General features: G+C 37.0%; 1 protein-coding gene across 4 annotated transcripts in view; it reads right to left on the minus strand.

The window, feature by feature from the left end:
• FBXO8 (F-box protein 8) overlaps nucleotides 1-14,190 on the minus strand; it is a 56,312-nt gene that overhangs the window by 13,992 nt on the left and 28,130 nt on the right. For all 4 annotated transcript variants that reach the window (XM_060184485.1, XM_007523004.2, XM_060184490.1 and 1 more), the window contains exon 3: nucleotides 13,028-13,154. In XM_060184485.1, the coding sequence (XP_060040468.1) occupies nucleotides 13,028-13,154 (127 nt within the window). The remainder of the gene's footprint in view (nucleotides 1-13,027; nucleotides 13,155-14,190) is intronic.

The following is a 14,190-nucleotide window of genomic DNA, read 5'->3' on the forward strand; positions in this document are numbered from 1 at the left end:
GCACCATTTATTGAAGAGAGCCTCCTTTTTCCATTTAATGCTTTGGGCCCCCTTATCAAAGATTAGATGGCCATAGGTGTGGGGATTGATTTATTTCTGGGCTTTCAATTCTGTTCCACTGGTCTGTGTGCCTATTTTTGTTCCAGTACCATGCTGTTTTGATGATGATGGCTTTATAATATAGTTTAAGGTCTGGGAGTGTGATGCCTCCATTTCTGTTTCTTTTACTTAAGACAACAACAAGATACCACTTCACTCCTGTGAGACTGTCATACATCAGAAAAGGTAACAGCAGCAAATGCTGGAGAGGGTGTGGGGTCAAAGGAACCCTCCTACACTGCTGGTGGGAATGTCAATTGGTCCAACCGCTGTGGAGAACAGTCTGGAGAACTCTCAGAAGGCTAGAAATGGACCTACCCTATGATCCTGCAATTCCTCTCCTGGGATATATCCTAAGGAACCCAACATATCCATCCAAAAAGATCTGTGTACACATATGTTCTTGGCAGCACAATTTGTAATAGCCAAAACCTGGAAGCAACCCAGGTGTCCAACAACAGATGAGTGGCTGAGCAAGTTGTGGTATATATACACAATGGAATACTACTCAGCTATAAAAAATGGTGACTTCATCTTTTTCAGCTGATCTTGGATGGATGACACTGAGGAATTATTCTGATGCAGTCTCTGTCCCCAGGTTTTACCACACCCTGCGAAATCCTAGCAGTGTCCCCTTCAACCAATCCTGGCCCCACACATCATCCCTGGTTGTCACCCAATAAAAAAAAGCCATATGCTCTCCTGTTTTGCTGTGATGGGCTTACCTCTTCAACTGAAAACTGACCGTGGACAGGTGGTTACCAGCAAACAATTTAAAGATTTTTGTTCCCTCTGGAACATTACTCATACCACAGGCATTCCCTATAATCCACAGGGACAGGGCATTGTCGAGAGGGCCCATCAAACCCTTAAGGCTCAATTAAATAAAAGTAAAGGAGGAATGTTCCTCCCGAATATCCAGCTAGCAAAAGCCTTAACTACGTTAAATCTCTTTAATATTTACAATAACTCGGACCTACCTCCTATCATTCTTCACTGGCAAACACCATCTACCCTCCCATCCATTAAGGTCAAATGGAGAGACCCACTCGATAAAATCTGGAAAGGGCCTGACCCACTATTGACCATGGGAAGGGGTTTTGCATGCGTTTTCCCTCAAAATTTCTCTAAACCTGTCTGGGTTCCTGCCCGCCATGTCCGACAATACCCGCAGTATGGCGCTGTTATCCCTGAAGAACAAGTAATACTACAAGAGGACCCGATGCAGGATACATCCCAGGACCCGATGCAGGATACATCCCAGGACCCGATGCAGGATACATCCCCGGACCCGTAATACAACATGGCAGTACCTACAAAATATGGCTCACAGAGATCTCTCTCCTACCCTTTCCCTCAATGTCTTATGTTATAACTGGCCAGTTGTGTTTTGAGAGTGAGTGTGTTGAATGAAAAAAAAAATTTTTTTTTTTGCATGACCCATCTGCTTGGAGTACTCTAAAAGGTAATTGGCTTTATATAAAAATGATGGACACAGCCAGTTTCTGTAGATGTCCAGAAACATTCCAAAATTTTTGTCTTTCTCCCTTTTGATTTTTATATATAGTTTTTGGTAAATATGTAAGTGTTTAGTCTTAAACTGTGTGACTAATGACAGATATAAATTTGTTTTTAAAATGATATGTGTTTATAACAAAAGTTCTTTTTCCTCCAGTGTGTTATAACTAAATGTTTATGGGTATGTCTCAAGCTTGGTAACACTCAAAAGTGTAACCCTACAGCTACATTATTACCAGACAAGGTAAAAATTAATTTGCTAAGGTAACTAACTATTTAAGGTAAAAGTCTAAATGTTTAACGTGACTATACATTCCCAAAACTAAAATATATAAATTTAATATACAGGACACCCTTGGAGGGCCCCCAAAAGTGCCCTGTACACTATCTTGTGGAAATTAATCCATAACATATCTGGCATCAATCTGGCACTGTAAACGTTAAAATCATTGTCACGAAAATGCGTTAACTCTCTAAGCAATTTGAGTCTGTTTAAAATACATATTTTAGCTAAAATTGGTCTCAAGATCCTGTGGTAGAGACTGCTACAGGAGGTCACATTAGAAGACCTTTAAATAAAATCATAAAGAGATTTAAACCAATTATAATCATCGAGGTATCAACTATAACAAACCTATAACTTGCTACAAGTTCAAATTAACCACGAGAAGCAGATTGTTTGTGTTTCTTTCACAGGAATCCCAGAAAAACCATCTGAACCCCTGCACACCCAGACGTCACCCACTAGATGGCACGACTAGAGTGGCACACCTCCCGAAACCCTAGATGTCACTTAACATGATCTGAAGAATCTGATACACAGACTCCAAGGAAAGAATTTTCTTAATGCCTGCTTGCTGTTCCTGCTTCTGATTTGCCTGTCACGTGTTGGCGGTTCCAGCTGGCTATCTACAGAAAAGCAGAATTTCAGCGGCTGACCTCCCTCATGCAGCGTCTCATCCCCTGCCAATTCTTCCCCTAGCAATCTACTTTGGACTGAGACTTGTATTGGACTTTCTGGCATACCCTATAGACATTTTACATAATTTTAAAGCAGCTTATTTCCTTTCATGCAGCTGGTTTTTCATAGACTGATCCTGAGTAGTTCATAGACTTTACAGACTGTTGCCTTGAGGACTATACAATGCCAAATAGCCCCTCTGTTTGGTGGGTCATGCCCTCCCGCCTCCCCCTCATTATGTACCCTTGCCCCTTCCCCTCCCCCCCCAAGCAGGGAACTTTCCTTTACACACCAATCCTTCTCTTCACTTCACACTGGCTTTTACTACTCCCCTACTTGTCCCTTCCTGTTTTGTTATATCATTTAGGTTTATGCCCAAAAGGTTTCTGCTCCATGATAGTCTTTTACAGACTTTGAGCCATCTTATGCTATTACTAGATAGAAAGATAGAGAAGATGTAGAGATATTGTGAAGAGATGGTTGAGCAGGCTGCGCTTAAACCTATGAGATGAGTCCCTCCAGGTAAGTCTCTCTCTAAAGAGGGGTTGAGCACAGGAGGACGCATAAATCTCACAAGGTTGGCAGCCATTTAAGCCTTCCCTCCTCCACAGAAAGTCCTACATCTACCCACCTGAACACGACACTCTTTAATAACATTTAAGCCTGCTCCATTCCATTTTTCTTTACTGTGTCCATTTAGATATAAAGGGAAAGGAGTTGATGATGCTGAGGAATTATTCTGATGCAGTCTCCACCCCCAGGTTTTACCATGCCCCGTGAAATCCTAGCAGTGTTCCCTTCAACCAATCCTGGTCCCACAAGTTACCCCTGGTTGTTGCCCAATAAAAGCCCCCTCACCCCCTCCTCGCTCTCTCTGGGCTCTCGGCTCCCCCTCTCTCTCACTGGGCTCCTTTGGGTCGTGCGCTCTCTCTCTCTCTGCATGGTCAGGTAGTGGGGACGGCCACTGTTGGCTGACTCCACGTGGCCTGAGCCACCACCCCACCCCAATCCTATAATAAAGATTTGTGTACCCCACTTGCTCTGGACTTCCTCTCTCTTCTCCGCGGTGCAGCCCGACACCTCACCACAACAACAACAGATGGACCTTGAAAAATTCATGTTAAATGAAATAAGTCAGAAATAGAAGGAAGAATATGGGATGATCTCACTCTCAGGCCGCAGTTGAAAAACAAGATCAGAAAAGAAAACACAAGTAGAACCTGAAATGGAATTGGCATATCGCACCATAGTATAAGACTCTGGGGTGGCTGGGTGGGGAGAATACAGGTCCAAGAAGGATTCAGAGGACCTAGTGGGGGTTGTATTGTTATATGGGAAACTGGGGAATGTTATGCATGTACAAACTATTGTACTTACTGTTGAATGCAAAACATTAATTCCCCAATAAAAAAAAATGAACAACAACAACAAAAAAAGAATGGCATCTACTATGACAAGGGTTGCAACAATTGCTAAATTCAAGAAACATGTGGAAGAACAATTACATAGGCTATTAAATCTAAGAACTTAAATATAGAAAGTTATATCAAGTTTTTCTGAACCTTTAATTACATCAGATAAGGAAGGAGATTTGAGGTGTCAATGTGATCTTATAGGTGCTTGAAGTAAATAAAAGGCAAACAGGTTTATTCTTTAAATGCATTTAAGAGAGTAATATAAAACTGTAAAATGTATACTTATAAAGATCAGTAATAAAATTCAAAAACACTTGACCTGGTTCCCACCACACTGAAGGAAATTTCAGTGCTGTTATTCTCTTTCTCTCTCTCTCTCTCTCTCTCTCTCTCTCTCTCTCTCTCTGCCTCTACTTATTCCTCTATGTGAAAAGAGAAAATACTTTGATTTGGTATTTCACACTATTAAATTTAGTACTGATGGTACTGGTATTGTGATTTTTAAAAATTCTAATTAAAATAAGCCAAACTATTCTTTTCTTAGTTTATAGCACCTAGATTGTCAAATTATAAACTAATTTCAGTATATATTTATGCTTGACAATTCACAGTAAATAAGATACTTGACTGTATCACCTTAGTATACTGAGGAAAACAAAAGAAAATGCATCAAGCAGTTTGAGAACAGATTATGGAGTACTGTAAGGTTGATTATCTTTCTTAATATTTAGATTAGGATTAGAAGAAAGTACAAATTTGCTTCTCTTTGAAGCTTGTAATATGTTATTATACATCTATAAATGTCTTCTGTGGATTAATTCTAAACCTGTTGGAATCATTCTTGGTGACAATGGAGGGAGGTTGGTTAGGATACAGTATCAGCAAAGCAGAATGTAAATAAAGCAGATCTATAAATGGAAGATAAATTAGCTTCTTTGCCATAAAATCAACATATGCAATTTTAGATTAAATTTATAGATATAAACATATCTACTTACAGACACATACACACACACACACAGTCACTGCCATATCCCTTTGTCTTTCTTAAAATCTAAAAAAACTTTTTCCTCCAAGTTTTTAGAGGAATTGTATTACATGAATGTCAGTGACCCAGGTGAATGGGAGTAACAAGATTAGCTTGGAATAAATCAAATTCAACTCTTTGGGTTGAGAGCAGATCCAATCTTTCCAACTCATTGAGGAGTTTCAGAGATAGAAATGAAAACGAAAAAGAAAAAAAAACTTGTCCATGTAGAGTTACTATCTCCCTTCCCCAAATTACTTTCACCACTAAATAAAACAGTGTCAGAAAGATAAGATAGCTACTAAACTTGAGTTATATCCTTTTGTCCCCCTATTTCCCACCTTATGGTACTATTACTTGTAGAAATTAAGCTTAATAACTTTATGTACAATACAAATGTCTACATAACTTTTTATTTTTTAAAATCTGCTCAGTGACAGGAAAAATAAATATTGATGATGGTTTCAGCACCCTATACCAATCCTGTTTCTCGTGTCAATATTCATTCTTTGGATGCTAAGAGTTCTGAACAGGTCCTAAAAATAAGTGAAGCAGTATCACAAATGTTGCAAATGGCTCACCAGTAAAACGGTGGTGCAGATCTTGGCTGTCTGCCCATTTTGTTCTTTTCAGAGCTTCCAGCACTTCAGAGGCAGTCACAGTAAATCAAAATCAATCATGCTATTCTTTCTATTCTGTTCCTTTTTGGTCCAAGGATGTTCATGTGATTCAGTTCTGTTTAACTAAAAGTGAACAGAAGTATCCTAAAGGCTCCTGGGAATGATTTTTTTTTTCTTTCTCTAATAAGCATACAGACAATTTCAGGAGCTTTCACCCTTCTTTGAGTTCATGATACTGTCATGGTATGTGGTATTTTAAGCAATGATACTCATCTTGTTATCAAGTGAAAGGGCAAAAACAGTAGGCCTAGAGTCACTGGTGGGATCACTGTATCACTGAAATAAATCTGGGTAAATTAAATATGTGTATGTGATTTCAACCACCACTAGTTAGATTCTGTCTTCCTTCAAGCTAAAACATGGTAGTTGATAAGTGCAGAATACAAACAAACAAAACTATACTCCAGGTAACAGGTCACAAATGTGGAATTGTAGAAATAAGTGTACAAATTCAATGAAAGACACTGATGACATGATTATTTTAGATAGGTTTCAGTTTATAAGAAATTATGAGCTTCCAAAATTATCTTTTTTCCACTATAATAGATTGTTTAAAGTATATACAACCTACTCTTACCCTGATCCAGGTACTACTATCTATACCTGAGATATTGACACACTTAAAAACATTAAAAAGTATATTGAAACAAAAAAATCAAGTAGGAAGGGAGAGATAGACACAGAGAGAGACAGAGAAAGAGAGAGAGAGAGAGAAACTTGTAGCAGTGATTCATCACTCATAAAGCTTTCCCTTTGCAGTGAGGATCAAGGGCTTGAACTTAGGTCTCTGAGCATTATAACCTGTCTACTCTAACAAGTGCCTGGACCAGTGATCCACTTTCAGTAGAAAGATAAAGACATCTTTCTTTCTTTTTGGTAAAGTCATATTGCTACATTTATGGTACCAAAGATAAAGTTCTTACGGTAGGATATTCACCAAACTAAAAAAAGAAAAAAGTCTTAGTGGCCTATTGGTCTTCAGTGGGAGTTACCTATGTAGTAGAAGATATTAAGATTTAACAGAGAGAGTACAGCGAACAAGACACCAAGAACATAACGATGAGTAATGTGTTCTGAAATATTTGCCATGGAAAATTATACCAATGTGTACAGGCTATTTGAATTCAATATAACTATCAAATTTCTTAACATTTTCCTTAACATATTAAACAACAAATTGTAGTACACAGATAATCTCTCAGTTTGTCAAGGCTCATTTCTGAGGTTGGGGAGACAGTGTGATGGCTGGGTGTCAGACTTTCAAACCTGAGGTGTAGAGTTAGGTCCACGGTTCCACCTCTATTACTACTATAAGCCAAAACTGAGCAATGCTTTGGTCTATTCACTCACTCTCTGTGCCTCTTACCTAATCCAAATCACCAAATACTAAAATGAAGATCAACTCTGAGTTTTATATATTTATTTTTTTTACAATAAATATGATTAGACTAAAGGAAAGAAGAAAAATAACTACATAATGAGAGATTTTCAATAAGAAAGAAGATTACAGGTAAAATAAATACACATAACTATATGTGAACAGCAAAGTATTTCAGTAATTTAATCTAGATATCCATCCATTTAGGAGAAATTTAACCACATACAATAAAATTGGAAATACTTTTATATTAACATATCTTAGGATATGTCCCCAGAAATGCTGTTTTACCCTTAAACTCTGATGTCCTCCAAAAACACACACCATATCAGATAAATCTAGATAATAAATTCACACAACACCTTCCTCTTAGATATTCATGATGTGCATCAAAGCATTAAAGACTCTGCACAGTTTTTCTGTATATAAGTCAGTTAATCACATCATAGCCAAGTATGAGATTCAGGAACCCCTTTGACTACTGTATTCTCCCTTGGGATAATTATTCAAAGGGATAAACCTGAGAAATGGGGGCTAGGTGGTGGCACACCTGGTTAAGCGCACACACTACAGTGTCAGGACCCGGGTTCAAGGCCCTGGTCCCCACCTACAGAGGGAAAGCTTCACAAGTGGCGAAGCAGAGCTGCAGGTGTCTCTCTTCCTTTCTGTCTCCCTCTCCCCTTCTCAATTTCTCTCTGTTTCTAAGCAATAATAAATAAAGATAAAAATAAAAAAAACCCCTGATACATGTTAATTTCTACATTCTGGTGATTCCAACTAGAATTTTCTATTAGTAGGAACAACAATATCATAGTGGTCATCATTATATTGCTATAAAGGTAATAAACATTTTGCTGCTGTAGAGAGGTGCAAAAAGCCATTAAGATTAAATACCTGAAAGATTCATAAGAAATTAGTATAAACTTCTGATGCAAATTTCTTGTCAATATTTTAGCTGATCTAACAAGAAAAGGAATATGCTACCTTAAAAATACAGCATACATTTTTATCTAAAACATGGGCAAAGGTAATATTTAAAATATTTGTCATGAGATTCTATTCCAGATCAATCTAGTAAAGTATGTAAAATTATATGCATGTGGGTCTTCCTGTGTGAAACTGTAAAATATATTAAAAAGAAAAAAATATATATCTATTTTACCAGCCCCCAATGATGGCAGCAATACTTTAATAACAAATCATACCTATTCAAGCAAAAATAAAGCTATAATGTAAAAAATATGTTCACTATGAACTTTTTCCTCTGAATTTAAAATACAACTGTCAAGGAAAATTTTAATACTAACTAGAGCACAAGGAATACAGCTTATTGGTTGATAAGTGAAGTAATTATAATTATTTTAATGGAATAAAATTGACACACATTACTTGTACATGCATGGGCAAAAACAGCCTAATATAAACACATGGGTCTTAGCACATTCCTTTTACCAGAATGTGGATACCTGCCACAAATTATACAAGCTCATGCATAAGATCAAGACTTTACATGTAGCCAGGACCACAATTCCATGCATATCACAACAGCGTGCTAGATAATCGTACCACAAAGTGTGCAGATGTTCTCCCCCACCCCATGAGCCACTGCCAGCAGTTGCTGTAGAGTTTGGTTACCCACATCCATGATATGCACGATGTCCTTTGGAGAATCTTGTTCCCTGTGGCTGTAAGTATTCTTATTTTTATAATATTTTAATGATGCTTTGCTAACAAAATGTTGTACAGAACTAGAAATTATGGAAAAGTAGACTTTTTACAATACTGAACAATTATATAACCTTATTTAAGGCACTTATAATAAACATCACTTATATTTAAACGTATTGTCAAAATGAATTTGCTTCTCAGGCTTAAATGAAATAAAAAGTGACACATCTGATGACAGTGCTCCATTGAGTGGGGAAAAACAACCCCTCCAAAATGGCTTCCTGATTTCTAAGATTGTTAAAAAAAAACTTGCAAGAGTCATTCTCAGACCTGGGTAAAGTATGACTCATACAGGTAAGTTTTCTATAAAAACAATCTTAAGGAAAAAAATAATTTTAAGATAACTTTTTGAATTTTATTATTTCAATTTGAATGGTTGACTTGAAAAAATTGAACCATATTGCTATTATTTATAATTGATTATATCAGTCAATAAAAAGATATAGAATGCATCCATTAAGAGGTTTTTTTCCTCATTTCTTTGTACCTATGCATGTATTTCAATGCCCTTTTTTGCCTGCTTATACCCTAAGTTAATTCTTGAAAAGACAGAATTCAGTTTTTCTATGAGATTAAGCCTTTTCAGTTACAAACACTTGAAAAACTATATTTACTTCTTTATTACTGTATAGAGACAGAAATTGAGACAGGAGGAGAAAACAGAGAGGGAAAGAGACAGAGAGACACCTGAAGCCCTCCTTCACCACTTGTGAAGCTTTCCCCCTGCAGCTGGGGACCAGGGGCCTGAACCTGGGTACTTGTGCACTGTAATGTGTGTGCTTAACAAGATGTGACACCCCCTAGCCTCATTACACACATTTTTAAAAAAGAAAAAAATTCTGGAACCACTAGTGACTTCAAATGGTCCAGCACTATGCCTCTTGGCATACTGTTGAGTTCAATACTCCTGAAACACTCCAGAATATCTTTCAAATCAGGCCAAGGATGGAAGAAAAAGGAAATACAGCCAACTCTCAATAAGAATGGGAGGTAGATGGATGAGTGAAATCACTCATACTTTAATTAATAAAATCAATTTCTTAACAAACACTTTATTTAAACTGAAAAAATAATTTAAATCTTAACTCTTTTCACTGCCTGCCCCCTCCAAACACTAGAGGAGGTACCAGCAAGAACTCATAGTCTGAGAGATGCAACTGCAAAGATAGAAATATAATCTGACATCTAGCTTCTCCACTTTAGCTGTTTGAAATTATCCACATCATATTATAATATATGAAGGCTTCTCTGTAGTTTTTATCTTTTCACTAAAAGGTTGCATTATAATTTAGTTAAAAAATGGAACCTTCTTTGTCAAGGAGCACTTACTTACCATCATCAATAATGATATATCATCTTTTATGATTTTATAAATCTGTAACTCAGTACTTACCAAGCTACTTTTCCTTCAGAGTGTAATATTTGCAAATGATAGGAACTGAAGATGACAGTTTTACTCAACATCAGTATATTCATGACTGTAGCCAGTATGCCTTGATAAATTTGGCCTAATAAGACTAGAGCTTATACTGGCTTATAGTCCTGATCCTTAAATATCTAGAATAAAAGACTGGATGGTGCTGGGGAAATAATACACGTGATAGTGTGCTGCTTTGCCATGTGTGTGCACCACATTCAAATTCTGCCACCACTGGAAGGGTGTTTTCATGCTTTGGTGTGCGGTATCTTTCTGTCTCTCTCACTCCTATCTTTCTGTCTAAAGAAAAAAAAAACTGGATTCAACTATTCTGCTGCAGCTCCACTCTAGTAATTATTATTCAATTAATTCAAGAGATGGGCACAAAAGTATTTGTTATAAAGTTCATTATATCAATGCTGAAGTATAATGAAGTCTCTGAAACCATGTCATTTTCCAAACACATAACTAGAGTCTCTAGTACAGAGCAGATCTGCCATAAGCAAAATTAAAAAGGTGACATGCTTGCTTTTGCTGTACATTCAAAATGAAGAAAAATTGAATTTGACCCCAAGATATGAAATCAAGTGCATTTTATGACAAAAAGTGCCCAAAATTTACAATAAGGGAAAAGGTTACAAGACCTAAGCTTCTGATAGCATATTACATATTTTCCAATTGCTACATTCCCTCAAATCAGTATCATATCCTATTTATATCAGCTCAAATGTAGAATATGGAAATCTTAACTTCTTTTATAAGTCATTTAACTTTCATTAAAAGTATCTATTGTATTCACTGAAAGTGAACACTCTATCAATCGTGGTGAAAGGACAGAACAAATAGACTTGTTTAAAAATTTATATATCAAGTTTTATAATACATACTTTATTATAACTGTGAGGACAAGGTTTCATTGATAATGTATAAATATCAAGAAATTCTGAGGCCAGATGGTGGTGCACCTGGTTGAGCTCACATGTTGCAGCCCCCGGTCCCCACCTGCAGGGGGAAAGCTTCACAAGCGGTGAGGCAGCGCTGCAGCTGTCTCTCTGTCCTTCTCTCTATATCCCTCTACCCTCTCGATTTCTGGCTGACTCTATCCAATAAATAAAGATGATAAAAATTTTTTTTGAAAATTCTCTGAGGCCCAGGAGGTGGCACAGTGAACTTGGCATTGGACCCTCTAGCATGAGATCCCAAGTTTGATCTCCAGAATCTATATGTCAGAGTGCTGTTATGATTATCTCTTTTCTTTCACCTCTTTTGCTCTGCTACTAACTACAGAGAAAATGGCACAAATCAATATAAAATATGATGTGCTTTGTCATATGATATCATGGACATATCAAAATATGATACGGATGTACTTAGAATACCAGCATTTAGTGTCAATGCTTTTTCAGGGGAGAGACATTAACCAGCACAATGAAAGGTTTTTCATAATTAATTAAATTAAAACAACTGCCAGATGAACTTTTCCTACATAAAACAACCTACCCAGCAGTAGTATCTCTAAGTTTTGGAAAATTTACAGTATAAAAGTCTAATAGATACTCAAACACTTCTGAAAATCTGAAGTTTCTGGGGGCGGGGCAGTAGCTCACCCAGTTAAGCACACACAGTACTAAGTGCAAGGATCCACACAAGCATCTGGGTTAGAGCTCCTACTCCCCCCTTGTGAAGGGGGGACCCTTCACAAGGGATGAAGCAGCTCTGCAGGTGTTTATCTTTCTCTTTTCCTCTCTTTGTCATACCCACCCTCAGTTCCTCTTTGTCCTATCAAATAAAATGGAAAAGAGAGAAAGAAAGAACCACATTTTAAAAAGAATCAAATTGAAAACATTATTAAATTTTATTATCATCATAATTAATTAATTAATTAATTTTTACTGCTAAGCTCTGGCTTATGGTGGGGTGAAGGGCTGAACCTGGGACTTTAGAGCCTCAGGCATGAGCATCTCTTTGCATAACCATTATGCTACCCCCCACCTTATAATTTAATTTTCTTATGTTTATTTATTTATTCCCTTTTGTTGCCCTAGTTGTTTATTGTTGTAGTTATTATTGTTGTTGATGTCGTCGATGTTGGATAGGATAGAGAGAAATGGAGAAAGGAGGGGAAGACAGACAAGGGGAGAGAAAGACACCTACAGACCTGCTTCACCGCCTGTGAAGCGACGCCCCAGCAGGTGGGGAGCCGGGGGCTCGAACTGGGATTCTTACGCCGGTCCTTGTGTTTTGCGCCACGTGCGCTTAACCCGCTACGCTACTGCCCAACTCGCATAATTAAATTTTCTAAGAAAATCTGTAAGTAGTTTCCAGGCCAGTGTGGAATTAGACTGCGGAGAGCATTACAGACATTCTGACATGTTGCAATCAACACTGTTTGCTAAAATTCTCTCTCCTTATGCAATGCTCTTATGATTATTTCTGATTATCTCATGCTTAAAGTTGCATGGTTATAAATACAAATAATGTGACTAAGAAAATGCCACATATAAAATTTCATGAACACATTTTCAGTTTGCAGTAATGATATAGCATCTCTATCATGTACAGTAGAAGATGCATATATGTCATGGAAGCTGACATACTAAAGTGAGCAGGTAGAAAGACAAGAAGATGACATGGTAAGGTAAAGAAAAATGACTGTCACAAAGCAGTAATTTCAAATATTGGGTGTGACTGAAAAAGTAAATTCAATATCCTGTTATTTTACTTGTACATATAGAATACTGAAAAGATACAGCAAGATTTTTAATAAAGTTAAGTTGTTACAAATATTCAAGTATTACACTGACCTCATCTGGATTGGCATTAAAGGTGAGACTGCCTTCATCCAGCTGCATATACAATTTTCTGAAAGAAAATCCCAGAGGTGGGTTCTTATTGTATATGGAACAGTGACCCCATGTGGATTTACACAATCTGTAAGAGTAAGATATCATCAGAAAGGAAAATATTGCTATAGTTAATTTCCTAGGTTAAGCATGGGCATGCAATAAAAAAACAACGTGACATAAAGTAAAAGTGGGCTTTATAGGTCTAAATTTAAAAATTTAAATCTGTATTTATTTCTATTATCTAGAGTATGACAAACTACTTTAGCAATCTTGATATCATTTATTAAGTGTGGATTATAAATATTAATACTTGCACAGTTTGAAGTTAAATATAAGTATCATATTGATAATAAAAATTACTGAACAATACCATTATTTACCTTGATGCAAAATATTTAAAACATGTAATAGTATAACTTGATTAATATCTACAAACAATCTTATAATGTAGAATCCATAAAGAAAACAAAACCAAACAAACAAGTGAGCTAAGGCCGCACAGCCAATTTGTATAGAGACAGAACTTGAATCTGAGGCATTTTGCTTAAAGATGGATTTTTTTCAAATATATATACATATTTTGCCACTAGGGTTATCCTGGGTTTCAGTGATTGAATGATAAGACCTATGTTCCCAAAATCCATTTTTTCTTTTTGTTAATATTTTATTTATTTATTTTGATGAAAGAGATGGGTAGATGGGTGGGCGGGTGGATGGATATCAAACACTGCTCAGCTCTGGTTTATTTATGGTGGTGCTGGGGACTGAACCTGGGAACTCAGAGTCTCATGCATAAAAGCCTTTTGCATAACCATTATATTGTGTCCCCAGACCCTTTTTTTTCTTTCTTACAGAGACAAAAAGAAATAGGGGGAGGAACAGGAGAGTGAGGGAGAGAGAAAAACACTTGCAGTACTACTCCCCCTTTTGTGAAGCTTCTCCCTTGAAAGTGGGAACTAGAAACTTGAACCTGGTCCTCTGCACAGTAATATGTGAGATCTTTTTTTCTCCCTTCCTCCCTCCCTCCCTCCTTCCCTCCCTCCCTCCTTTCTTTCCTTCCTTCCTTCCTTCCTTCCTTCCTTCCTTCTCTCTTTCTTTCTGGCTCCAGGGTTATTGCTGGG

This window comes from Erinaceus europaeus, chromosome 2 (assembly GCF_950295315.1).
Source record: "Erinaceus europaeus chromosome 2, mEriEur2.1, whole genome shotgun sequence".
Lineage (NCBI taxonomy): Eukaryota > Metazoa > Chordata > Mammalia > Eulipotyphla > Erinaceidae > Erinaceus > Erinaceus europaeus.